The sequence below is a fragment of the Paroedura picta genome, chromosome 16, assembly GCF_049243985.1.
Source record: "Paroedura picta isolate Pp20150507F chromosome 16, Ppicta_v3.0, whole genome shotgun sequence".
In the NCBI taxonomy this organism is placed as follows: domain Eukaryota; kingdom Metazoa; phylum Chordata; class Lepidosauria; order Squamata; family Gekkonidae; genus Paroedura; species Paroedura picta.
In genome coordinates this window covers 24,140,265-24,167,555 of record NC_135384.1, presented here as the reverse complement: position 1 = coordinate 24,167,555, position 27,291 = coordinate 24,140,265, and the positions used below count along the sequence as shown (strand labels likewise).

General features: G+C 51.8%; 2 protein-coding genes across 4 annotated transcripts in view; both read right to left on the bottom strand.

Annotated features, from left to right (window-relative positions):
- Positions 1-2,584, bottom strand: part of ARHGAP23 (Rho GTPase activating protein 23) — a 180,528-nt gene extending 177,944 nt beyond the window's left edge. The window contains exon 1 of the mRNA XM_077315773.1: positions 2,410-2,584. Within this exon, the coding sequence (XP_077171888.1) occupies positions 2,410-2,418 (9 nt within the window). The 5' untranslated portion in view covers positions 2,419-2,584. The remainder of the gene's footprint in view (positions 1-2,409) is intronic.
- A 17,294-nt stretch (positions 2,585-19,878) lies between these two features.
- SOCS7 (suppressor of cytokine signaling 7) overlaps positions 19,879-27,291 on the bottom strand; it is a 42,743-nt gene continuing 35,330 nt past the window's right edge. Inside the window, exons 11-14 of one of the 3 annotated variants that reach the window (XR_013226973.1) lie at positions 25,712-25,791; positions 23,522-24,191; positions 21,778-21,934; positions 19,879-21,295 (exon numbers count right to left, since the gene is read on the bottom strand). The gene's annotated coding sequence lies outside the window, so the exon portion shown is untranslated. Of the gene's footprint in view, positions 21,296-21,777; positions 21,935-23,521; positions 24,192-25,711; positions 25,792-27,291 lie in introns of those variants that run through there. The other 2 variants (XR_013226974.1, XM_077313936.1) reach the window with 2 other exon arrangements.

Sequence of the window (27,291 nt, the reverse complement as noted above, 5' to 3'; positions counted from 1 at the left end):
GCAGCAGCCCCACCCCACGGAAGACCTCCGCTCTTCCCCCCAGTTGAGAACACCGCCCTGGTGTGTCGGCACCAGGGCCTGAGGGGGAAGAGCGGCTCACTCCAGCCGCGGCACGGGGTCCCGCTGACGGGGAGGAGGAGGCGGTAGGCGGGCGGAGGTGAGTATGGTCATTTCATGATGTGCTGGCGGGTTAGAGGGAGGCAAGACTGAGTGGCCAGGGTGGCCCAGATGTTCTCAGGGCACAAGGTGTGATGCTAGCATATCCGTCTGTTTCACCTACAGGGGACCATCAGGAAAACAGAAGATCAAGGCAGGATGACCCTAAGCATGATCGTGGCAAAAGGAAACTGCTGTTTGAAGAAGCACTGCTGGGTAGATGGCCAGTTCCCCCTAGCTGTGACGGACAACGCCTGTGGAGGCCCATTTTCAAGACTCTCCTCCGATGTGAAGCTTATTGGGAGCTTTTGGGCCTCCCCCTCCCAGGGCTGTGGTTGTGAGCATAAACAAGGGAAGAGGACAACCACACACACTCTGAAGGACAGGAAAACAGAGGGCCGGAGTCCAAAACGAAGACCCCTCTCAACACTTTCACATGGGAAACGCAGCATATCCGTCCGTTCTTTTGAATGGCCAGCCCAGTTCTGCAAACACGTTTAGGCCCGTAGCATCTCTGTCCTAAAACACAAACAACCCCTGCCTGAGAAACCGGCTCCATTTATGCGATCTGGGATCTTTCCAGTGCTATCTGCTCATTGTGGAGGGGGAGACGGTTTGGCTGCACAGTTGTTGACCTGTTCCCACATCCTTCAAGCTACTCTGTCTAGGCACCTCCCCAGGGCTTGCTGACCAACCCTGGCTCTCACAAAGGATGCTGGTTGCTACACACACACACACACACAGGCATCGAACCTTAAAGCTCCATCCCTTGGCCTGTTTGCAAACAGCTAACCATTTGACAACACCCCCCTTCCCAAGCACCCCTGTCCGGTCCCTGCAAGGATGAAGCAATATGTTCATCGGAGGAACTGGAAACATTACAATCCTCGTACACCAGAACGTGCCTTGCTACGACTTTCCCCCCAAACGCAAGATGCAAAACAAAATGCTCAGGAACCCCAAGGCTGATTAGCAAATATATTAAAATAGACAAATATTCATTATTAAGCGCTCATAAAGCAGATTAAAAACAAACATTCAAAGATAAGGCGCCGTCTGTGCCACACGGCACGTACAGTCTCGGCAGTTGGCATGGGGTGGCTGCAGGCCAGACGTATTTCAAAGAAGCCAAACACACACCTAGAAGAGGACAGGAGGACCACGAGGCCTTGGTTGGTGGCATGAGCATCATCAAACGTGGCGCGCCCAGCAATATATGGTGATAATTTCCGACGGGGAGCTCACAATCAAAAATCAGAGTACTCAAGCACTCCCGGTCCCAGCCAGGGTTTAATCCTGAGTGAGCATCCTCATGTGTAAACCAGGTCAGGAAGCAGCATTTTCAGTTCTGCACCCCCAAACCCCACCCAGGCATGTCCAGAGCTTCTTCTCCCGCCCCCCAGTCAGCCGCACACATTCCGGGTCACGCAGGCCTGTTCCTGGGTGCCACCTCCCTGGCCCAACGAGCTCTGCCCCTGGTTGCTCTGGACTCAAATGACACACAAAATGACACACACAGGTCCTGGGTGCCACCTGTGCCAAGGCCAGGTCCTCCCTGGCCACTGGGGCAAGGGGTCAGCTGCCAGCTCCAGGTTGGGAAACGGCTGGAGGTTTAAGGGGTGGCACCAGGGGTGGCACCAGGGGTGGACAGGGAACTCAGGGGGGGTACAAGCCATGGAGCACACCCTCCCAAGCTGCAATTTTCTCCAGGGGACCTGATCTCTGGAGTCTGGAGAGGCGTTGGAATTCCCGGGGGTCTCCCGGCCCCCCCTGGAGGCTGGCACCTCGGCTCACTGCCCCCCCTTCAAGAGCTCGGCATCCCACCCCGGCCCCTTCTAGGTCCAGGCTCCTGAGCGAACTCCTCCAGCCCCACACAGCCAGGAACCCCCTCCCCGTGCCCCCCCAGAGGTCCAGGTCTCGACCCCCCACCCCCAGGGTTGCCCTCCGGGGCAGCCCCAGCCACATCTGTGAGCCCCGATGGGCCACCTCGCGCATTGCTGCACCTCCACGCCGGGGCCGCCCCACCCCGACCCTAAGGAAGTTCTGCCGGGCATCCCTCGCCAGCCCCCCCCCCAGCCCCATGGATGCCCGCTGGCTCGGCTCCAGCCCCCCCCCCTAAAAGACCCCCCACCCGCGCCGTCCAACCAGCGCCCCCGTCCGCCCCACTCTTCAGCCGGAGAGCGGCACCCTTCCCCCGGACCCCCTCCCCGCGGGCACCACGCCCTGCCGGCCAGCCCCCCGGCGCGCCCTTACCTCGGCCATCACGGCCCCCCTCGCCGCCTCCCCGGGGCGGGGCCGGGGCCATCCGTGGGGAGGGGGGACCCCGTCCGGGCTCGGGTCGGCGGCCACGGCTCCCGAGCGCCCGATCCGCCGCCGCCGCCGCCGCCGCCGCCGCCGCCCCTACCAAAGACGCCGCCCGAAGTGGGTCATGTGAGGCTCCCGGCCCCTGGGCACGAGGGGAGGGGGAGAGGGAGAGGGAGGGGAGAGGGCCGCCCACCCCCGCCCCTGGGCTGCGGGCCTGATGCAATGCGCCCCCCACCCCACCCCACCCACCCCCAGCGCAGACACCTTTGCAAAGCGAGGGAGGGGGATGCGGGGTCTGCTGCGCAACGCCCCTCCCTTAGCAACCCGGAAAGCAACCCTGCATTCAAAGGTGTGCGTGGGGGGGCAGAGACGCCCCCCCATCCTTGCTCCCCACCCTTGCTCCCCACCCCACCCCACCCCACCCACATCTTGTGCAAACCTACAGAATAAATGCATTGGGGAGGGGGGGGTTGCCGTGTCTCCAGCCCCAGCGGCCCCTCCCTTGGCAACACCGCCAGCTGTTCTCTGCCCTGCCTTGAGAGAGGGGGAGCAGGCAGGCTTTGGTTTAACAGAGGTTGCACCCACCCCCACCCCCACCCCAAGAGAGGAGAAGAACCAAAGAGTCTGCTGCTTGCTGCCCACCCAGCACCCCTTGGGCAACTCTAGAGGAGACTGGTGGGCTTGATCCTTGTTTTTTTCCTCCGCTCCCCCACCCCCACAAAAATAATAATTAGGAAGAGAGGCGTAATGGCGTCCCTGAGAAAACACATCTTTTTGCAAAACGGAGCAGAACAGGGATGCTCTGTCGGAACGAAGAGGACACGCCCCAATATAGCTGGCTTCCCCCTAGAGAATTGCTTTTTCCGGGGCCTGTGGATGTGAGAGGGGCAGACACACGTTCATTTGTTTACTGGATTTATACTCCACTTTTCCCCCCATGGGGGATCCAAAACATTTGTCTGGCCTCCATCTACTAGGGAGGCTCCAGCTGCAACTTGGGTGGGCATCCCTCAGAATGACAGCTCATCTCTGGGCTACAGAGATAGTTCGTCTGGAGAAAAGGGGTGCTTCGGAGGGTGGACTCTACGGCATTATACCCCACTGAGATTGCTGTCCTCCCTAGGCTCCACCCCCAAATCTCCAGGAATTCCCAACCTGCCACCCACACAGTGAAGCCCCCGCTGCCATTCCCCTGTTTTTCCAGTATGGGAACCAGTGAGGTCCGTTTTTTCCTAGGGTGGGAAAGGGTGTCTTCCCCCAGATTACCCAGGAACCTGACTCAACAAAAGAATCTGCAAATATCCCCAGCCAAACACAGCAGATGGCAACCCACGAGAGCCCCAATCCTTACGAGTAAATTTCAGTGGTTTTTAACCACCAAGCAGGAATCTCACGGCTCTCTCAGCCTCACCCACCTCACAGGGTATCTGTTGTGGGGAGAGGAAGGGAAAGTGACTATAAGCCGCTTTGAGCCTCCTTTGGGTAGAGAAAAGCAGCATCTAAGAACCAACTCTTCTTCTCCTTCAGTCATATCAGGGCTCTCTCAGCCTCACCCACCTCACAGGGTGTCTGTTGTGGGGAGAGGAAGGGAAGGCGACTATAAACCGCTTTGAGACTCCTTTGGGTAGAGAAAAGCGGCATATAAGAACCAACCCTTCTTCTTCTAATTCCTCACCCCTCACCTCCCCACGATTTGGGAGCCCCTGATCTAAAGGAGCAATCCTGCATTGGTGCAAACCCTGCAGTCAAGGCCTGGCTAAATTGCTTGTTTCATGCCTGTAGCTGGATTGGTTTGTTCCAGGGGGGTTCGGCGAGCAGAACGCTGGACTTGTGGCTAAGGAAATCCAACTGCTTCTTGGCTCTGCAGTGGGATCAATTCACAACAAGCCGTTTTCTCCCTGCCTCAGTTTCTACAGAGCCTCGCTTGAGTGAGGGCCAAGGATCATCCCTGGACAGGACTCAAGTCTGAGCTGGCAGGGAGTGGTCCTGCATCTGGCGCCACCTAGAGACGGTTGAGGGATTTGCCAACCCTTGCCCTGTTGACAAGGCGGGGGGCAGGGGGCACCCCCTATGCGCTGAGTCAGCAAGAATCTTGGGCACAACAAGCGACCGGTGGAGATTTTATGTACCGCCTGCCAATGATGGTCAGCGTTCTGGAAGCTCAGTGGCTCCTCGTGTCACATGCCAGTGGATCCTGGTAGCAGGTTCTCCCATGGCATCTGACGGGCCACTGGTGGCAATGGGGTGCTGGCCTAGATGGCCTGTGGACTGATCCAGCGAACCTCTCCTTCCCAACTCTTCCAGGGGCCTGCAACCTGGAGCTCGGAGCCAAATGTATGGAATTAAAAGATGTCCATTAAAAAGGAAAGAAAATATTTTCATTCAGGAATATTAGTGGGACGGGAGGGAAGGCACCGTGCCGTAACCCGATCTTGACAGATCTCAGAAGCTAAGCAGGGTCAACGCTTGGAAGGGTGATCACCAAGGAAGGTTCTGCAGGAGAAGTCACCGGCCAGCCACCCCCTGCTTCTCACTGGCCTTGAAAACACCTTGAGGGGGTCGCCATAAGTTGGCACCTATTAGTGGGGCTGTGGTTCAGTGGCAAAGCCTCTGCTTGGCATGCAAAAGGTCCCAGGTTCAATCCCCGGCATTTCCAGTTAGAAGAGCCAGGCAGCAAGAGATGCAGGAGCTGCAGCCTGAGTAGACAGCAGTGACTCTGGTGGGCCAACGGTCTGATACCCTGGAAGGTCCTTTCTCGTGAAGGGATTGGCAGCCTGAGTTTGTGATGGGGCCAAAGGGCCTCTTAAGGGATGTGTTGCAGGAAGGGAAATGGGAGAGGTGGAGCTACGCCAGGAATCCCAGATGCACAGAGTCACGCCAGTGTGCCAAACCCACAGGGCAAGGTGAGCCTAATTTATTGCTTACTGCAAGTCCTTGAGCAGGGGGCTCTCTGATAAAGGACTCGAAGCCACCAGTGCTTGACCTGCAGAGCCATGAAGAATTATTCACTGAAATGTCACTTGTCAACACGGTCGCGCTGTCTATTTCCAGCTCTGCCAACAGGCTTTTGGCTGATTTCCCACCCTGAATTCTGACATAATTTGGGTCTTGAATAACAAAAAAGTCGCTGATCCCAGCTGCACTCTCAGGCACTTTGAGTCTCACTCTGGGACTGCAGGCTTAACTGCTCTCAGCACATTCTCAAAGAATGGTGTTCTTTTTATACACCTCAGGGGGCTCTTGCACAAAAGCCTGCAGAATCTGCACCATGCACAACAGTGCCTCTGAACATAAGCAGAGTGCGTTCCTCGCGAGATCTTCCCAGGAAGAAGATGCAAATTCCAAGCAGGCTGGGACACCAGCACCTCTGCTTGGGTTTTTTTTTTTGTTTTGTTTTTAAGAATGTAGACTAGCCATCGGTAAAATAAGAAATAATATTGATTCGCCCCCTGGGAGCACTTTCAAGGCCGGCGTAGATAAAAGAACGTAAAGTAGTTCTCACAAATTACTCTGCCATTAATAAGTTTGCAAAGCTCGCTGAACGGAACGCCAAGAACTCCGTACCGAAGAGGGCAATAAAGGCATCAAGGCAGCAGCCCCCATCCCTGGAACTATGAATTGGATCTGGGGAAAGATCGATTCCAAATGTTTGGATCAGTCTTTGGAAGTCTGCCCTCTAATGGTGCTTTGGAGGCACTCTGTCTGTCTGAAATAGTCCTCTTTGTATTTTTATTTCATTTGCACTCCTCGTTTCTCCCCAGTGTGTGTGTGTGGGGGGACAACTTACAGCCTTCTCTTTCATTTTATCTTCACAACACCCCTGTGAGGAAGGTTAGGCTGAGAGTGGGTGACTGGCCCAAGGACACCCAGCAAACTTCCATGGCAGAGTGGGGCTTTGGCGGGTGGTCTCTGTGACACTGTACCCCACTGAAGTCCTTGTCCTCCCCAGGCTTCACCTCCAAATCCCCAGGAGTTTCCCATCCTGGACCCCCAATCCCTCAACCCCGCCAGTGGCCAGCCTGGCTACCCTAACAAAAGCCAACAGGTTCTCCTGAGATTGCCTCCTAGCACTGGAGTTCTGAGGCTTAGAGCAGGGGGAGTCAACCTGTGGTCCTCCAGATGTCCATGGACTACAATTCCCATGAGCCCCTGCCAGCGTTTGCTGGTAGGGGCTCATGGGAATTGTAGTCCATGCTCATCTGGAGGACCACAGGTTGACTCCCCCTGGCTTAGAGCATCCAAATATGGAGGTTTCCTTTACTCACCATTTCACTTACTTGGTTCCCCATGGCTAGCAGCTGGATCTCTCCTCCTTCGGTCTGCCTAATCCCCTCTTAAAGCCATCTCTGCTTGTGGCCGTTCCGATGTCCACAGGAGAGCAAATTCCACTATTTAATTATGCCTCAAGGGAATGAAAGGATGGTGGTGTGCTTGAAGGTGACAGTCTCATCTCCTTTTCTACCTAGCCAGGCCAGAAACACACACACACACACAGGGCTGTGTCAACAGTGGGCTTTCCAAATGCCAGGCCTGCTGATCTTCCCCATCTAGGCTGCGTTTAATAACACAGATGGAGTCCCAAAAAATCTGACCTCTGCATTCCTTGACGGGGAAAAAAAACACACACACACACATTCCAGCAACAAACCAGGCGAACGAGATGTTTGGAGAAGACCTGTCTCTCTGCCATGGGAACTGTTAGCCTAGAGGACTTTGAGAAGGGGAGGGGGGCCTTGGCTCAGGAGTAGAGTCTCTGGTTTGCACACAGAAGGTCCCAGGATCGATCCCTGGCTTTCTCAACTGGAGTTGCATGGAAACCTGAGGTTTCACGACAGCCCTGGAAGGGTTTCGCCAACTGGGTAGGAGTTAATTAATTTCCACCTTATCTATCAGCCCCCGGCCAGGTCACGGAGATCTGTGCAAACAGACGCTTTTAGATCAGACTTCTGTAACTGTCTCTACACAGGACTGCCTTTGAAACTGCTCCAGAAACTCCCAATGGTCTGGAATGCAGCAGCTTTGGTCTTTTCTGGGGCCCACACGTCACACCTGTACTCTCCCACCTGCACTGGCTCCAGATCAGAAAACAGAAGAGGTTCAAGGTTCTGATGCTTACAGTCAAAGCCCGAAACGGCCTGGGACCCTTATATCTATGCGACCATCTCTTTCCCTGTACTCTCCAAAGAGCGTTAAGATCAAGTAGTCCAAACCTCCTCAGGGTCCTCAGCCACATAGAGGTAAGACTGACCAGGGCTGGGGCTTTTTCGGCTCTAGCCTGAGCCAGGTGGAATGCTCTTTCTGGGGAGATCAGGGCCCTCCAGGACTTTAAACAGTTCCAGAGGACCTGTAAGACAGAGCTGTTTGCTCAGTCTGGGAAATAATACCAAACAGATGCTGGGCTCCCTGAGAAGCCATCTGCCTAATAAATCAATCTATCACTGTCTAGGCCCCTTCAGAAACAATTTGAATGGAAGAGGAAGCGGCTTTTAAGACAATTAAAATTTTTAACCTAAATGTATGACTGATAGATGTATTCTATAGAACCTTGCACTGACTGTATTTAAAACCAGTTGTTAGCCACCCGTAGCCAGCTAGAGAAGAAGAGTTGGTTCTTATATTCCACTTTTCTCTACCCGAAGGAGTCTCTAAGCGGCTTTAATTTGCCTTCCCTTTCCTCTCCCCACAACAGACACCCTGTGAGGTGGGTGAGGCTGAGAGAGCCCTGATATTACTGAAGAAGAAGGGTTGGGTCTTATATGTTCCACTTTTCTATACCTGAAGGAGTCTCAAAGAGGCTTACAGTCTCCTTCCCTTTCTTCTCCCTACAACAGACACCCTGTGAGGTGGGTGAGGCTGAGAGAGCCCTGAGATTCCTGCTTGGTCAGAACAGATTTATCAGTGCTGTGGCGAGCCCAAGGTCACCCCACTGGTTGCATGTGGAGGAGGAGCGGGGAATCAAACCCGTTTCGATAGATTAGAAGTCCACACTCCTAACCACTATACCAAGCTGGCTCTCTAAACAGGGCGGGATCTAAACATAAAATTGATTGACTGATTCATCCATTATCCTATACTTAACTGCCTTGCGTTGGTACTGATGTAACACCATTTTCTGCCTTGTTTAACATGTCACATTGAATATTCTGCGCATTGGTTCAGTTTGCCGTGATCCTCATTCTCTTCTATTGCTTATCCGGGGTCCCATCTTAGCGACTGCCCTGACTCAAACTGTCCAACCTGCCTGGAGTCTCAGGGGCAAAGATGGGCATCTAAATAACATAAATCAATAAATAACATTGGCTTCGCTCGCGGCCCGGCTAGCTTCTTGCTGCTATGGGGCGGGGGGGGGGGGAAGAGGCAGGCGTGGCCGCCGGCACGCCAGCGGACACAAACGCATGCACGTTAGCAACCCCTGCTGGTGAAAACGTGCATGTGCGGCAGCTCCACGCATTCAAATTTTCACCACCAGGGGGCGCTAACGCACATGCGCGGCGCCTGGGCCACCAGCTCTTCCCCACCCCCGGAGGTGGTCCCCGACCATCAAAAGGTTGGGGACCGCTGATCTATGGCACGTTCTTTGTTTGATTTTCTTTGTAAGCAGCAGTAACTATCTAAATATAACCTACCCTTCTTCCCAAAGGGAAGCCTAAGCAGCTTACATTAGTCTCCATTTTATCCTCACAACAACCCTGTGAGGAAGGTTTGGCCAAGAGAATACCTGACTAGGGATGCAATTCAGTTCCTGATTTGTGGCTGAGCAAGTAACTCATACGAACCGGGACGCTGGCTCGTGAACCGATGCTGTTCGCGTCAGTTTGTGAGCCATTTCAAGTTTTAAATCCCTGCTTTCTGCTTCCCACAGCTTTTGCGGGGAGCAGACAGCAGGGGGGGCATTTAAACCAACAACTGATTGGTAGGCCCACTGCTCAGCTTTCTGCCCCCTGTGAAAAACGGGCGATGAACTTGAGTTCATCAGCCGGTTCATGTCCATCCCTATGATCACCTAGCTAACTTCCATGGCAGGTTGTGAACCTGGGTCTCCCGGATCCGAATCTAATCCTCTATCCAGCATACCACATTGGATTGTCAAAGGGATGATAGTCTTAAGCCACATCCATTACTTCCTCCCACATTTAGGATTAAGAGCATAAGAACAAGAGTCCTGCCAGTGGTCCAGCCTCCTGTCTCACACAGTGGCCAAACTGTTCTTCTGGACAGCCAACCACAGGGCACGGAGGTTGGTGTTGCCTCCTAACTCCTCCCCTCACTCACCATAGCTAGTAGCCATACTTATCCTCCATGCTATCTAATCCCTTCTTAACGCTGTTTCTTACTGTGCCCATCACAACATCCTTTGGTAGCAAATTCCATATTTTAATCACTTTCTGTGTAAAGCAGGATTTCCTTTTGATCATCCTGACCCTATTGCCCATCAGCTGCATTGGATGACCTCGAGTTCTAGTATTTTGAGAGAGGGAGAAAAATTTCTTTTCAACTCTCCACCCTATGAATAATTTTAGAAACCTCTATCATGTCCCACCTTAGTTTGTCTCTCTTAAAAATGAAACATCCCAGACTCCTCAGGCTTCCTTCATAAGGAAGGTGCTCCAGCCCTGTAATTAGATGCTTTCCTCTGTACTTTTTCCAGCTCGGCAGTGTCCTTTTTGAGATATGGTGGCCAGAACTATTTCACTGTAAATCTTTCCCCTAAATCTAGGAAAAGCTTTGGGGAGGATATGAATTTGCAGATTTCCCAATGAGCTTTGAGTACCTAGATAACCTCAACCCCTTGGGTCTCCCCTAAATATTATTGGAAGAAATGTTTGATGTATGCTTATTTATATAAATAAATATAAATACATTTCTCAACACCTCTCCTTTCCCAGTTTTCTGAGGACCTCCAAATTATGTAGAACAGACTGTCTTTCCGGCATGACCAAATTCTTTTTTGGGGGAGAGAGAGAAAAGGTCAAATGTGGTTTTTAAAGGCAAGTATTCTTTAAAAGCTCTGAGATGGATGGTCCAGGCTAGCCCGATCTCAGAAGCTAAGCAGGGTCGGTCTGGTTGGTGTTTGGATGGGAGACCTCCAAGGAATACCAGGCTTGTGACCAGGGTGTAGTCTGCACTGGGCTTTTTACCCACTCCCAGCTCAAATAAATCCCTCCCGTCTTCATTTTGATTTTTGTGCTTTAAATTTTCCCTCTGCAACATGCATGATTGATCCGCTATCACCCTAATTTTCCCCAGCGATATCCAAGAGTCGATATAACCCACGATATCTGAAAAAATTGCCATCCGTAAGTGTGTAAATTTCTCCTTTTTGCGAATTAAATTCCTGCTCTGTGCCTCGTAGCAAAACAGTCTTCCCTGATTGGCCAGGGTGTCAGTTCAAAGACTTCCTGGTTCCCAGTTGCTAGGCTTTCCTCCCGATTTATTTTTGCCCTCCTTTTCGTATCCGTTTTAAAGTGACTGCGCTCCCACTTCTCTCAGCCGACTGTGGACTGGAATTATCCCCACGAGTGTCACTGAATGATTGTCTGTCAAGTGGAGTCACGAGCAGAGGATACTCGGAGCCCCTCTAGATCCTGGTGGCCTCTTGGATAGGCACTGCTGGTGCAGTAAGTTACCTTGAACCATTTCACTGACCTGCAGTCAAGCCCTCTTGCAACTCATTCATCCGGTGATTAAACACAGAAGTAACAACACTGAACAAGTTAAAAGCTTCAAATACTTGGGAATATTTCTTCACCATAATGCAAACTGGGCTACACAGAGGAAATATGCAATCACATCTGCAAAAACTAGTTCCCTGGCAATTACACGTTTCTTCTACACCAGAGGTAACCAGTATGTGCCAGCAGCCCTCAAAGTATTCAATGGGAAACTAAGTGCCCAGCTGCTCTGTGGCATCCCTATTTGGACCAACGCTTTTAACCAAGCCGTCAAAAGTCTCCAATCTGTCTTCCTTCGTAAAATCCTTAGGACCCCTAACTGTTTCTCTTTCCTATGTCTAAAAACCAGCCAAAGACTATTGGAAACCAGAGTATGGTTAACAATCAAGTTCTATCTTCGTATTCATTTCAGATCTGACCCCTTATGCTATCTGAACATGAATAATCTACATGATTAAGACACATGGAGGGGAAAATTAAATCTATAGGAATCTCTTTAGACCCCCTTAGACCTGGTATTCGGTTCAAGTAAACACAAAGGGTAAGACATAGAACTGCAGGTACTTAACAGTAAAGCTAGAAATGCTTGCTCTCCATTGAGCTTGGGGATCTCACCAAGCTCTCAGCCCCTAGCTGCGTATTTCTAATCATCCCGCAACTGTGTGCAGCATTTACGTTAGCTAGAACTAATGCTCTACCTTCTGCTGTGCTCTGTGGAAGATTTCAACAGACCCCACATTCAGCTAAGTTGTGCCGCTGTGGACAATGCTGCATAGAATCAATTACACATGTTTTTTTTTCCACTGTCCATTTTATTTCTCGATCTGAGCTAAATTTCTTAACTCACTGCTGTGTAAAAGAGAACTGCATTCGGATGAACTTAAGATTCAGGGAGGGGGGGGAGGAGAGACAGAGAAAAAGAAAGAAAGAAACTGGTCTCCAGGTAATACAGAGAAGTGAACCAGGTGTTCTCTTTACACAATTGATGTTGTTCATCTACTACCCTCCCCTTGTGGCTCAGGGAGCTCTCGAGGTGATTTGAGGTAGGGGCTGAGAGGGGATCAGCAGGCACAGCTTGGGGGGGGTGGCCTGGCATGCTGGAGCCCTGACTCTCCGGACCTCTGGCAGGTTCCCCTCCTTAAATGAAGGGGATGCACGAAGGGAGGGAGGCCTTTAGTGAGTCCTCTGAGTTGACAGCTTCAGACAGGGAATACCTGGAGATTATTGGGGGGGGGGGTTGAGACTGGGAGGGAGGGTTTGGGGTCGAGGGGGGGTGGATGACATCATGCCACAGGGCCTGCCCTCCAACGCAGCCTGGTTCTCAATTTGTCTACCTACTTGGTTCTCCAGGGACCCTGATCTCTGTTGCCTGAGAGTCGCTGGAATTCTGGGAGATCTCCAGGCTGCCCCCAAAGGTTGGCAACCAAGAAGTGTCTCCCAAGCAGAGGGAATGAATCTCTGCCCAATTCCCCTAATTCTCTCCTAATGCTCCTAAGTCTCTCCTCTGTCTCTGGCTGAGCCCCTGGCTGGTCACTCCTGCCTGCCCTGCGGCCCTCTGCTGTCCTCAGCACTGGCCTCTCCAGGGCTCCTTCCTGCCTCTGCCTCATTGGCTGCAGGGTTGCCATGGGGATGGCCAGAACCATTCTCGCATCACAGTCGGTCCAGGGGGACATCCTGCCCCCCAGCACCCGTGGGGGCATTTGATCCAAATATTTGGACCATGAGGCTGCTACAGCCAAGCGGTGAGTCCAACTTGGAAGGTTTCCCAATAGAAGGGAGAAAAGGAGGGAGCCCCGTGGGTGTGAACTAGCAGGGCAGACGTGGAGTCCCACAGCACCTTCACGCCCAACCAAGTTGTGTTCCAGGGGGGAGCTTTCGTGTGCCTGACTGAGGAAGCGTCCAGGAGCACAAAGTTCCCACCTTGAGTCAAACATTGTGGGGCCTAAAGGCTGAAGGAAACAAGGAATCCCTGGGGGAGGGGGCTACTCCATTAATGATCCCAAAAAACCTCAAAACTTCTTTTTTTTCCTCCAGAAATTGACAAATTCCTTGTAAAAGGAAAAAGACTGAATATTGCAGTAACATCTGCCCCCCGCAGCGGAGAGCCTGGCCGCCTTCCGCCTATTTTTACGAACAACGGTAAGAACCTCCAGCTGCCAGTAAAGGAGCCGGGGGGGGGCATGGAAGAGCTTGGGGGGGCATTTTCCCCCAGTGACTATTTTAATTTTGCTGTTCTTGTTTTTCATTTCCAGAGGCGGCCAGGCAGATCCCACCGCGGCTGGAGGACCGGGTGTGGGCTGCGTCAGCCTGGCGGGGGCTGGTAAGGGCGGCCCTGGCTCGAGGCGGGTCAGCTTGAAGCTACCCGTCAGAGAGCCAGGGCCCCCTTCCTCCCCCCAGCAGCAGCCCCACCCCACGGAAGACCTCCGCTCTTCCCCCCAGTTGAGAACACCGCCCTGGTGTGTCGGCACCAGGGCCTGAGGGGGAAGAGCGGCTCACGGGGAGGATGAGGAGGCGGTAGGCGGGCGGAGGTGAGTATGGTCATTTCATGATGTGCTGGCGGGTTAGAGGGAGGCAAGACTTTGAGTGGCCAGGGTGGCCCAGATGTTCTCAGGGCACAAATGTGATGCTGGCATATCGGTCTCTTTCACCCACAGGGGACCATCAGGACAACATCTGGACAAAAAGCCAGAAGATCTGCAGGGATGGCAGGACCATCGCTATCTCCTAACACTTGGGTTTGGAGAACTTGGCTGGCCCATTTTGTTTGTCAATGTCTAATTAATAAAAATGTTCATATGTGATCCTGCTCTTTCTTTGGTTGTCTTTTATTGCAATAATGTCTTTTTTTACTTTATTCATGGAGACCCCAGAGTCTGTATGTAGGGTGGGGGTTAGGATTAGATGTGGTCGAGGGCATTAGTTTTCCTCCAGCATGGCCAAAATTGGCTCTGGGAGTTCAACCCACATACGGAGGGAGGGAGGGAGGGAGGGAGGGAGGGAGGGGAAGGAAAGGAAGAAAGGAAGAAAGGAAGAAAGGAAGAAAGGAAGAAAGGAAGAAAGAAAGAAAGAAAGAAAGAAAGAAAGAAAGAAAGAAAGAAAGAAAGAAAGAAAGAAAGAAAGAAAGAAAGAAAGAAAGAAAGAAAGAAAGAAACTGGTCTCCAGGTAATACAGAGATAATTTCACCTTTAGAAAAGGGCTGCCTTGGAAGGTGAACCACCAACTCTTTAGCTGTTCTCTTTACACAATGGATGTTGTTCATCTACTACCCTCCCCTTGTGGCTCAGGGAGTTCTCGAGGTGATGTGGGGTAGGGGCTGGGAGGGGATCAGCAGGCACAGCTGGAGGGGGGGGGCCTGGCATGCTGGAGCCCTGACTCTCAGGACCTCTGGCAGGTTCCCCTCCTTAAATGAAGGGGATGCATGAAGGGAAGGAGACCTTTAGTGAGTCCTCTGGGGTTGACAGCTTCAAACAGGGAATACCTGGAGGTTATTGGGGGGAGGGGGTTGAGACTGGGAGGGAGGGTTTGGGGTCGGGGGGTGGATGACATCAAGCCACAGGGCCTGCCCTCCAAGGCAACCTGGTTCTCAATTTGTCTACCTACTTGGTTCTCCAGGGACCCTGATCTCTGTTGCCTGAGAGCCACTGGAATTCTGGGAGATCTCCAGGCTGCCCCCAAAGGTTGGCAACCAAGGAGTGTCTCCCAAGCAGAGGGAATGAATCTCTGCCCAGTTCCCCTAATTCTCTCCTAATGCTCCTAAATCTCTCCTCTGTCTCTGGCTGAGCCCCTGGTTGGTCACTCCTGCCTGTCCTGAGGACCTCTGCTGTCCTCAGCACCGGCCTCTCCAGGGCTCCTTCCTGCCTCTGCCTAATTAGCTGCAGGGTTGCCATGGGGATGGCCAGAACCATTCTCGCATCACAGTCGGTCCAGGGGGTCATCCTGCCCCCCAGCACCCGTGGGGGCATTTGCTCCAAATATTTGGACGAGGATGAGGCTGCTACAGCCAAGCGGTGAGTCCAACTTGGAAGGTTTCCCAATAGAAGGGAGAAAAGGAGGGAGCCCCATGGGTGTGAACTAGCAGGGCAGACGTGGAGTCCCACAGCACCTTCACGCCCAACCAAGTTGTGTTCCAGGTGGGAGCTTTTGTGTGCCTGGCTGAGGAAGTGTCCAAGAGCACAAAGGTTCCCACCTTGAGTCAAATATTGTGGGGCCTAAAGGCTGAAGGAAACAAGGAACCCCTGGGGGAGGGGGCTACTCCATTAATGAGCCAAAAAACCCTCAAAACTTCTCTTTTTTTCTCCAGGAATTGATGGAGTCCTTGTTAAAGGGAAAAAAATTAATCTTTTTGGACCATCTGCCCCCCGCAGCGGACAGCCTGGCCGCCTTCCGCCTATTTTAAAAAACAACGGTAAGAACCTCCAGCTGCCAGTAAAGGAGCCAGCACTCGCCTTGGAGGGAAGGGGGGGAGGGAGAGCACCGCGGGTCCCCAGGAAGCCCCAAAGGGATCTCTTTCCACCCCCCACTTGAGCAGGGAGAGGGGGTGCCCCAGCTGAGAATACAAGCACCACAAGCTCCCTGCCTGATGTTCTGACTTGCCCAAGGGAAGAGCCCTGGAAGAGCTTGGGGGGGGGGGCATTTCCCCCCAGTGACTATATTAATTTTGCTGTTCTTGTTTTTCGTAACTAGCTCAGTTCTTTCTAATTCCTCTTTTTCTCCAGGAATAGCCGGATTCCTTGTGAAAGGAAGACCAATGAATTTTGTGGTAACATCTGCCCCCCGCAGCAGAGAGCCTGGCCGCCTTCCGCCTATTTTTACCAACAACGGTAAGAACCTCCAGCTGCCAGTAAAGGAGCCGGGGGGGGCATGGAAGAGCTTGGGGGGTCATTTCCCCCCAGTGACTATTTTAATTTTGCTGTTCTTGTTTTTCATTTCCAGAGGCGGCCAGGAAGATCCCACCGCGGCTGGAGGACCGGGGTGTGGGCTGCGTCAGCCTGGCGGGGGCTGGTAATGGCGGCCCTGGCTCGAGGCGGGTCAGCTTGAAGCTACCCGTCAGAGAGCCAGGGCCCCCTTCCTCCCCCCAGCAGCAGCCCCACCCCACGGAAGACCTCCGCTCTTCCCCCCAGTTGAGAACACCGCCCTGGTGTGTCGGCACCAGGGCCTGAGGGGGAAGAGCGGCTCACGGGGAGGATGAGGAGGCGGTAGGCGGGCGGAGGTGAGTATGGTCATTTCATGATGTGCTGGCGGGTTAGAGGGAGGCAAGACTTTGAGTGGCCAGGGTGGCCCAGATGTTCTCAGGGCACAAATGTGATGCTGGCATATCGGTCTCTTTCACCCACAGGGGACCATCAGGACAACATCTGGACAAAAAGCCAGAAGATCTGCAGGGATGGCAGGACCATCGCTATCTCCTAACACTTGGGTTTGGAGAACTTGGCTGGCCCATTTTGTTTGTCAATGTCTAATTAATAAAAATGTTCATATGTGATCCTGCTCTTTCTTTGGTTGTCTTTTATTGCAATAATGTCTTTTTTTACTTTATTCATGGGAGACCCCAGAGTCTGTATGTAGGGTGGGGGTTAGGATTAGATGTGGTCGAGGGCATTAGTTTTCCTCCAGCATGGCCAAAATTGGCTCTGGGAGTTCAACCCACATACGGAGGGAGGGAGGGAGGGAGGGAGGGAGGGGAAGGAAAGGAAGAAAGGAAGAAAGGAAGAAAGGAAGAAAGGAAGAAAGAAAGAAAGAAAGAAAGAAAGAAAGAAAGAAAGAAAGAAAGAAAGAAAGAAAGAAAGAAAGAAAGAAAGAAAGAAAGAAAGAAAGAAAGAAAGAAACTGGTCTCCAGGTAATACAGAGATAATTTCACCTTTAGAAAAGGGCTGCCTTGGAAGGTGAACCACCAACTCTTTAGCTGTTCTCTTTACACAATGGATGTTGTTCATCTACTACCCTCCCCTTGTGGCTCAGGGAGTTCTCGAGGTGATGTGGGGTAGGGGCTGGGAGGGGATCAGCAGGCACAGCTGGAGGGGGGGGCCTGGCATGCTGGAGCCCTGACTCTCAGGACCTCTGGCAGGTTCCCCTCCTTAAATGAAGGGGATGCATGAAGGGAGGGAGACCTTTAGTGAGTCCTCTGGGGTTGACAGCTTCAAACAGGGAATACCTGGAGGTTATTGGGGGGAGGGGGTTGAGACTGGGAGGGAGGGTTTGGGGTCGGGGGGTGGATGACATCAAGCCACAGGGCCTGCCCTCCAAGGCAACCTGGTTCTCAATTTGTCTACCTACTTGGTTCTCCAGGGACCCTGATCTCTGTTGCCTGAGAGCCACTGGAATTCTGGGAGATCTCCAGGCTGCCCCCAAAGGTTGGCAACCAAGGAGTGTCTCCCAAGCAGAGGGAATGAATCTCTGCCCAGTTCCCCTAATTCTCTCCTAATGCTCCTAAATCTCTCCTCTGTCTCTGGCTGAGCCCCTGGTTGGTCACTCCTGCCTGTCCTGAGGACCTCTGCTGTCCTCAGCACCGGCCTCTCCAGGGCTCCTTCCTGCCTCTGCCTAATTAGCTGCAGGGTTGCCATGGGGATGGCCAGAACCATTCTCGCATCACAGTCGGTCCAGGGGGTCATCCTGCCCCCCAGCACCCGTGGGGGCATTTGCTCCAAATATTTGGACGAGGATGAGGCTGCTACAGCCAAGCGGTGAGTCCAACTTGGAAGGTTTCCCAATAGAAGGGAGAAAAGGAGGGAGCCCCATGGGTGTGAACTAGCAGGGCAGACGTGGAGTCCCACAGCACCTTCACGCCCAACCAAGTTGTGTTCCAGGTGGGAGCTTTTGTGTGCCTGGCTGAGGAAGTGTCCAAGAGCACAAAGGTTCCCACCTTGAGTCAAATATTGTGGGGCCTAAAGGCTGAAGGAAACAAGGAACCCCTGGGGGAGGGGGCTACTCCATTAATGAGCCAAAAAACCCTCAAAACTTCTCTTTTTTTCTCCAGGAATTGATGGAGTCCTTGTTAAAGGGAAAAAAATTAATCTTTTTGGACCATCTGCCCCCCGCAGCGGACAGCCTGGCCGCCTTCCGCCTATTTTAAAAAACAACGGTAAGAACCTCCAGCTGCCAGTAAAGGAGCCAGCACTCGCCTTGGAGGGAAGGGGGGGAGGGAGAGCACCGCGGGTCCCCAGGAAGCCCCAAAGGGATCTCTTTCCACCCCCCACTTGAGCAGGGAGAGGGGGTGCCCCAGCTGAGAATACAAGCACCACAAGCTCCCTGCCTGATGTTCTGACTTGCCCAAGGGAAGAGCCCTGGAAGAGCTTGGGGGGGGGGGCATTTCCCCCCAGTGACTATATTAATTTTGCTGTTCTTGTTTTTCGTAACTAGCTCAGTTCTTTCTAATTCCTCTTTTTCTCCAGGAATAGCCGGATTCCTTGTGAAAGGAAGACCAATGAATTTTGTGGTAACATCTGCCCCCCGCAGCAGAGAGCCTGGCCGCCTTCCGCCTATTTTTACCAACAACGGTAAGAACCTCCAGCTGCCAGTAAAGGAGCCGGGGGGGGCATGGAAGAGCTTGGGGGGTCATTTCCCCCCAGTGACTATTTTAATTTTGCTGTTCTTGTTTTTCATTTCCAGAGGCGGCCAGGAAGATCCCACCGCGGCTGGAGGACCGGGGTGTGGGCTGCGTCAGCCTGGCGGGGGCTGGTAATGGCGGCCCTGGCTCGAGGCGGGTCAGCTTGAAGCTACCCGTCAGAGAGCCAGGGCCCCCTTCCTCCCCCCAGCAGCAGCCCCACCCCACGGAAGACCTCCGCTCTTCCCCCCAGTTGAGAACACCGCCCTGGTGTGTCGGCACCAGGGCCTGAGGGGGAAGAGCGGCTCACTCCAGCCGCGGCAGGGGGTCCCGCTGACGGGGAGGACGAGGAGGCGGTAGGCGGGCGGAGGTGAGTATGGTCACTTCATGATGTGCTGGCGGGTTACAGGGAGGCAAGACTTTGAGTGGCCAGGGTGGCCCAGATGTTCTCAGGGCACAAGGTGTGATGCTGGCATATCCGTCTGTTTCACCTACAGGGGACCATCAGGACAACAAAAACCCAGGATAAAGATCTCCAGGGATGGCAGGACCATCTCTGTCTCCTGACTCTTGGATCTGGACAACTTGGCTGGCCCATTTTGTTTGTCAATGTCTAATTAATAAAAATGTTCATATGTGATCCTGCTCTTTCTTTGGTTGCCTTTTATTGCAATAATGTCTTTTTTTACTATATTAATGGGAGACCCTAGTGCCTGTATGTGGGGGGGGGCGGGTAGGATTAGATGTGGTCGAGGGCATTAGTTTTCCTCCGGCATGGCCAAAATTGGCTCTGGGAGTTCAACCCATGCACTGAGGGCGGGAGGGAGGGAAAGGAAGGAAAGGAAGAAAGGAGGGAGGAGAGGGGAGGGGAGGGGGAGAGAGAGAGAGAGAGAGAGAGAGAGAGAGAGAGAGAGAGAGAGAAAGAAAGAGAGAGAGAAAGAAAGAGAGAGAGAAAGAAAGAAAGAGAGAGAGAAAGAGAGAAAGAGAGAAGAGAGAAAGAGAGAGAAGAGAGAAAGAGAGAAAGAGAGAAAGAGAGATAGATAGATAGATAGATAGATAGATAGATAGATAGATAGATAGATAGATAGATAGATTAGATAGATAGATAGATAGAAGAAGAAAGAAAGAAAGAAAGAAAGAAAGAAAGAAAGAAAGAAAGAAGAAAGAAAGAAAATCCCCTGCTTGTGTGAAAAAGAGAACCAGTATAGTCAATTAAGCATCCTGTGTCTAATCTGCAGCTATTAAAATACAGCCAGCAAAATAAATGTTTTGTGATGCTGACTCTTGTGGTAAAAGATAGAATTCCTGCTCCATCAGCCGCCAGGATATGGGAATGCACGTTTGTGTGTTATTGAAGAGGGAGCCATAACACTGATGAGGCCACCAAAGTATCTTTCCATTTTTCATCCTTAAAGAAAGCTTGGTTCTTGCATATAGCACAGACAGCAACCTGTCTTGTGCCCTAGCTTGACGTCTCAGCTAAACCAGGAAGGCCCCCTTGACTTGCCATTCTTTCAGTGCCCAGGTCTGATCCCATCTTAACAGTGATATGTCAGACTTGGAACAGAGAGACCCAGGCTCAAATACCCACAATGCCATGGAAACTTGCTGTGTGAACTGGGGCCAGTTAAACACTCTGGGCCTACCTCACAGGGTTGTTAAGATTTGTTAGACATTTATCAGGTGATACAACCATATATACCCATGCCAACCTGCCCTTCCTCACAAAATGGCCAAAGATGGGCCTGGAGGGGGTCCGAAGGGAGGGGCCCCAGACGGGCATGTACACAGCTCTGCTTCCCAACCATATTCTGCATTATTGCCCCACTTCTGGTCATTTTGCGAAGCCTGAATAATGTTTCTTTGGGAGAGGGGTTGCAGTGTTTAAAAAAAAAATTGAGAAAGGTGCAGCCATAACATGCAGAGTAAGAGATAGTATCGTGGTGGACTTATTCTACATCCGGGGAACAGAGTACAGTGTGTACGTGAGAGCTGAGAGCCAGACACAGAGAAAGGAGAGAGGGAGAAGGGAAAACAGGAAAACGGGATTAGAGGTTCCAAAGCTTTGATCTGCTTATCACATGAATCCAAGGCATGTAGCCCAGGCTACAGGGCACCTGCAAGGTGAACCGGGCACTGGTGGAGAGGAAGAAGCTGGTGCCTAGTGGTGCAGGGATGGGGGAGACATGCAGACAGAGATTGATTCTAGCCAAGCCTTCCATGCAGAAAGAAGAACCTAGGACAGTCAGGAGGAGCCCACCAAGTGGGACCCAAGGCCAAGAAAAGCTGAGAGGGTGAGGAGAACAAGGCATATAAGAGGCAAGTTTGGAGATCCACGAGGAAGGGGTAGTGGCAGACTGGAGTTCATATCAGTTCGAACAAATCAGCCCCTTTCTTGGCCCTGAAAATCTCTCCAGCACAGAGCGCTTCTTGACCAGCAGGACTCTGTCTAGGTCCACGTCCGTCTGCCTCGGCCGCGCAACAGTGAAGCCATTATGCGGCACGCATGTCGATCATAAAGCAGATGGTGCCTCGTCTGGGTCTGACCAGGGCATGGAAGAATGCCGCTTTGTGCCTCTGTAACCACTCGGCTCACTTTGAACCTCTTCAGGAAACAGGCAGCCTGTGGGAGGAAAGATAAGTGGGCTGGCACCAGAAACGAACGTGGATCCTGGGAGATGTTAAAAGTAGAGATCTGAAGGCAGCCAGCCATGTTTTAAGGGGCAGGGATGGGATTCTGAACTGGGGGGTGGGGATGAGGGTGGGCGGCCAGGGACAAAAAGGACCTGTATTGGACTGGCAAGGGGGAGAAAGAGGAAGGCAAAAGGCAGGCCTGGATTTCAGAGGAAACAAAAAGCTATCCATCAAGGAAGCATTCTCTAGGCTAGGGGTGGCCAAACTGAGCATGGGGCTCATGGGAATTGTAGTCCGTGGACATCTGGAGAGCCACAGTTTGGCCACCCCTGCTCTACGTTGAAGAGGGAAGCTGAGCAAATGCCTCGTTTTCCTGACAGAAGCTCAGTGCCTGTAACTTTCGTGAAAATTACCTAGCAAACGACCACACAGAAATGTACCCGTTTGCTCTTTGCCCAGCAAATGACTTACCTGTGACTTCAGTGAGGCTAGCCAAGCAGCCATTAGCACCATGCACGTATGAAGCTGAGGCTCTTCGCTTCGGAAGGAAGTCACGCTTTCGTCCGGCTCCCATTAATCTCAGACTGACTAGCACAGAAGAACCCTGGAGGACGATGCTCCCTGGTCACTAGGATAAAGACGGGAGCCATTTTGATTTTCTCTCTCTCAGGCGCCAATGATTCTGAGGGCAGGGGTGGGCAAAAGGACAGTCAGGGATGACCAGTCAGGTTGCTTTTTGCTTCTCTCCCAGGGCTGCTGAAATCACTTTCCCATCCCGCAACTTCTCTTTCTCTTTTGTGTGAAAGAGATGGGCACCTAGAGTGCTCAGGGTTTCTTGCATGCAGAGAGACACACATTTCAACCCAGGGGAGATTCCAGATAGATGTCTGTTGACAAATGGGTCTGGGTTAAAACCATCAATACGAGCACACAGCAGACCCAGGAAATGCAAAGGCATTCCACTTATGAAAAGATATCTTAAACCCGGTTAGAAAAAAAGAATTTTTATATTGTATCGGTAACTGTGTGTGACTGCACTGACCTCTGATGAAAATCTCACAGATCAAAATGCATTTGGTCAAAGTTTTTTGTAATTACGGGGTGCATATGTGTGTGACCTATAAGGGAAGGAAGTGTTCCTGTTTTACGGCTTAAAAAAAAATATTTGTAATCACCTTGAGCTCTGTCAAATAAATTATTTAATATATTTTTAGATTTTAGAAGACCAACCTCTTTGGTCCTCACCTGATTTTCAGGCTGTTTTTGTTGTGCGTTTCCCCTTCTTTTCTGTTGTTTGATCTCTAGGCTCTACCATGGTTGCAACTCCCCCCCCCCCCCCAAAGATCATATGAAACGCTTGGCATTGATCGGGAGAAAGCCCAGAAAGTGGACAAAAGTTACACCGATGCGTCAAAAAGAAAAACAAAAAATCCCATTTGGACGCCAGACCAGAGCAAACTGTGTGTGCGGAAAGGAGGCCTCACGCCCCAGAGGAAATCCAGCATGGGAGGAGCACATGTGACTGCTTGGTTCACGCAAGGTGCTCTTGCATGCAGGATTTCCTGGGGGGTTCCCAGGGCACACCTGACAGCTGCCCGGGGGAAATAAAACTGGTGCTTAGATGGCAGAGCTCAACGCTATGCCTGAACAGGGCAAACGCTGGTGCCGAGGGGAGCGGTAATTGTAGCTCCACAGGCTTAGAACAGCAGACGCCATCAAAGGGCTTTCTTCTCCTGTGGAATGGAACTACACTCCCACTGCGTGAACCCTGCCTTGAACACAGTAGATAACTCTGTTGCTGCGTCCTCCATTTCCCTAGATGCCCATTGACCGCAGGGGGGGGGCGGGAACAAAGCTTTCCATTCATTTCCTGCCCACCAGCACATTTCCCAAGACTCAAGTGGCTGCAGACACCAGGCCTTGTGATCTTTTTGTGTGTTTGACTGCTCCTCCGGGGATCGGGGGGGGGGGGGGACTAATAACTGCCCTGCCTATGGACCTTGTGTGTATTGGCCCATGGACAGAAATGAGGAGGGCCAGACGGAAGGGAGAGAAGAGGTCAAAGAAACGTGGAGGGTACGCAAATGCCACTAAAACACAGGGCAGCAAACTCCTCCCCTCCACCCAATTTCTAAGCTGGGCCAGAGTGGAACACTCTGGATGGAGGACTGAGAGCCGATGACACAGAGTCAGGTCTACAAGTAAGGTTGCTAACCTCTAGATGGGGCCGGCCGTTCTCCTAGAATTACGACGGATCTCCAGAATGCAGAGCTCAGTTCCTCTGGAGGAAAGGCAGGTTCAGAGGGGGGGGCCTCTGTGACATGTTTGCTGTGCCCCCTCCACAGTCTCCAGGAAATTCTTAGTCCAGAGATGGCAGATTTGGCTCACAGCTGATTTGGTGAGACTGGAGGTCTTCTAGCTTGCAAAGACATACTGACAACATTCAGATTGTTTCAGAGGGGAGTTGTGATGGTCTGCAGGAGAGCCGAGGCACCAACACAAGTTCCATGATAAAAAGCTTTCACAGGAACACAAGAGAAGCCATGTTGGATCAGGCCAATGATCCATCCAGTCCAACACAACAAAGTCCATCAAGAGGTCCACCAGCAGGGCCAGGACTCCAGAAGCCCTCCCACTGTTGCCCCCCAATCCCCAAGAAGAAAGAGCACCACTGTCTCAGACAGAGTGTTCCAGCTATCCTTTGTGGCCACTGAAGGACATCTGTTCCAGATGTTTCTCCCATCCCCCCTTGAAGCTATGCCTATAGCCCCCACCAATTCCTGCAGCATTGAATTCCAGGTGTTAATTCCTCTTTGGGTGAAGAAGGACTTTCTTTTATCTGTTCTAACCCTCTGGTCGCGAAGAAGGGCTCACGGAGGTTACAACTGGAAAACATATACAAGATTAAAACATTAAAATGTTCTAATTTCTACCGGTCATACCCTCGACTAAATCCCAGATGGGGGAGGATTGACAGGTGCAGATTTTCCATGTCTTCTCCATCCTCTCCTAGCAGGTGGATGGGGGATATTTTTTTTTGGCCCTGACCATAAGTCCATAATTTCAATACTTGCTCACGAGTTCTTGCATTATGAGAAGGTGAGGACCAAAGAGGGAATTTTGGCTCTCGGACGCTTACACCCTGAAACTCTTGCTGCTCTCTTAAGGTACCACTGGGCTCAAATCTAACTAAACAACATTCAAAATATAGAGGGCTAGTCTTGCATCGAGGGACAGGAGGAGAAGATATACAATGCAAAGGAAGTAGGGCCGGGAGGGGGGGGGGAGATGGAAGGCTGTGTGCCTTAAATTATTTAAATCCCCCTCAAACCCCAGACTCTCAACTTCTCTTCATGTTTCACAGCATTTGGGGATGCCTGCCAGATGTTTGCACACGGAGATATTATTTGCAAGATCAAAACAGACTAGCCTCATTCTTTCAAATAAGCAGAAAGGTTCAAAGGATTTGAAGTGCTCTGCTGATAAAGAAAAAGGATTGGGGCGGGGGGGAAGGGAGAATTAGGAGCCTTTCGGCTTCCAAAAATGATAAGGTTGAGCTTGCGTTAAGAAGCCGCAAGTTGGATTGCAACCATAAACTCGTTCCTATGCAGCAAAGGAGAGAGAAAAGCAGGAAATCTCTTCCATCTCCAACACAGATCCTCAGCCAGCCTTTTCCAATCTTTTGACCACAGAGGAACCCCTGAAATAATTTGAGGAGCCCTGGAAGTGCCACACCCCCTGGAAGTGACATGTCACCAGAATTGGCTCAAGGAGAACTGTGGCATCATGACCTGCAGGCTCAAGGAGAACTGAGTGGGGGGGAGACAGTAGATGGTTTAAGGGGGGGAGCAGGTATACAAACTCCACCCCTCCCAGGTGAAGAAATCATGCCGGAACTCACATTCCCTATGTGCGGCCAAGTCCATTAAGGCAGGAGGGGAATACTCTGGGGATCCAGAGTATTTGGTCTTAGAGGTGCCACTGGACTCTGATTTTGTTGTGCTACTTCAGACCAACACAGCAACCCACTTGAATCTCTCCCTGCAACAGGCAGCTTTGCAAGGTAGGTGGGGCTGAGAGAGTTCTGAGAGAACTGCAACTGGCACAGTGGGCTGCATGGGGAGGGGCAGGGAATCCAGCCTGGCTCTTCCGATTACAGTGCGCTGCTCTTCATCAGTGTACTTTGGACACTTTGCTGAATGGGCAGGCAGATTTTGAACATTCCATGATGACACGGAACATCCAGCCAATCAGCATTCGAATTTCGCCACCGCCAGAATAAAACTGGCTAGCTCTTAGGAAGACGACAACCACACAAGGGTGCCTATAAAACAAAGAGGAATCCCCCCCCCCCGACACATACACACAGGTAGAAAAATATGCAGAATGACTATAATTTGCCGACCTCTTTTTTCTTACTCAACTGCTCACTACCCTCCAGGCTTCCTGGCACTATTTCGGTTGTCTACCAGACTGTTTTTCTTTCTGTAAATTAAGCAAGAAAAGAAATACCCTGAGAGTGGGGAGAGACAGTTTAATAAAGGACTGGAAAATGTGCCAAAAGGGGAGGAACTTGGTGGGCAGCTGAAATAAGCAGGAAAGCGGCAGAATGAAGAAGAGCAGGTCTTTATACCCCACTTTTCTTTGCCTCTAAGGAGTCTCAAAGTGGCTTACAAGTGCCTTCCCTTCCTGTCCCCACAACAGGCACTTTGTGAGGCAGGTGGGGCTGAGAGAGTTCTGAGGGAGCCGTGACTACTCCAAGGTCACCCAGTTGGGGATCACACCTGGTTCTCCAGATTAGAGTCCTCCATCATGCTAGCTCTATTTAAACATTTATACCCTGCTTAAGAAGCCTCAAAGGGTTCCTGTGGAGGTGTGGGGGATCAGACCCAGTTCTCCAGATTAGAGCTTCCCATTCTTTACCATTGCACCCCGCTTTTATACCCCACTTTTGCCTCTAAGGAGTCTCAAAGTGGCTTACAAGTGCCTTCCCTTCCTGTCCCCACAACAGGCATTTTGTGAGGCAGGTGGGGCTGAGAGAGTTCTGAGGGAGCCATGATTACTCCAAGGTCACCCAGTTGGGGATCACACCTGGTTCTCCAGATTAGAGTCCTCCATCATGCTAGCTCTATTTAAACATTTATACCCTGCTTAAGAAGCCTCAAAGGGTTCCTGTGGAGGTGTGGGGGATCAGACCCAGTTCTCCAGATTAGAGCTTCCCATTCTTTACCACTGCACCCCACTTTTATACCCCACTTTTGCCTCTAAGGAGTCTCAAAGTGGCTTACAAGCACCTTGCCTTCCTCTCCCCACAACAGGCACTTTGTGAGGCAGGTGGGGCTGAGCGAGTCCTGAGAGAACTGTGACAGGCTTCACAAGGTGGCCAGCAAGAAATTAAACCCAGTTCTCTAGATCTTCACCACTATGCCAGGCTGGGATTTCCAAAACCGTTCCTCCCCCCCCCCCAAAAGAAAAGCTCTTTGTAATACAGAAGGAGCAGCCCAGCTTAGTGCAAGAATAAATTGAGCACTTCAGAGGCTGAAAGCTAAGTGGGGTCGGCCAAGGTTAGGACTTAGAACATCAAGGCAGACTGAGGTTGCTCTCTGGAGGAAGGCAAGGACAAAACATCTCTGCTTGCTTCTTGCCTGAATGCCCAGGCTTTTGTGTCAGCTGCAATGTGATGGCACACAATTATTAAGGGAAGCAGAAAAGGGTTTCCAGTTGCAGAGACTGGACACTGGGTGGCACAAGAGCTCAACAGAGATCTGTTTTCTGACTCCTACTTTGATTTGTTGGAAGAGCAAGTGGCATGGCCAGGAGATCACCAAGGAAGGCTCTGCAGAGGAACGCTGTGGCAAACTCTCTCTACTTCTCACCTGCCTTGAAAGCCCTTTGCTAGGCAAGGACAGTACTTGGAAGACCACCAAGGAAGGCTCAGAAGAGGATGGCCGTGGCAAGCTACCTTCATTTCTCACTTGCCTTGAA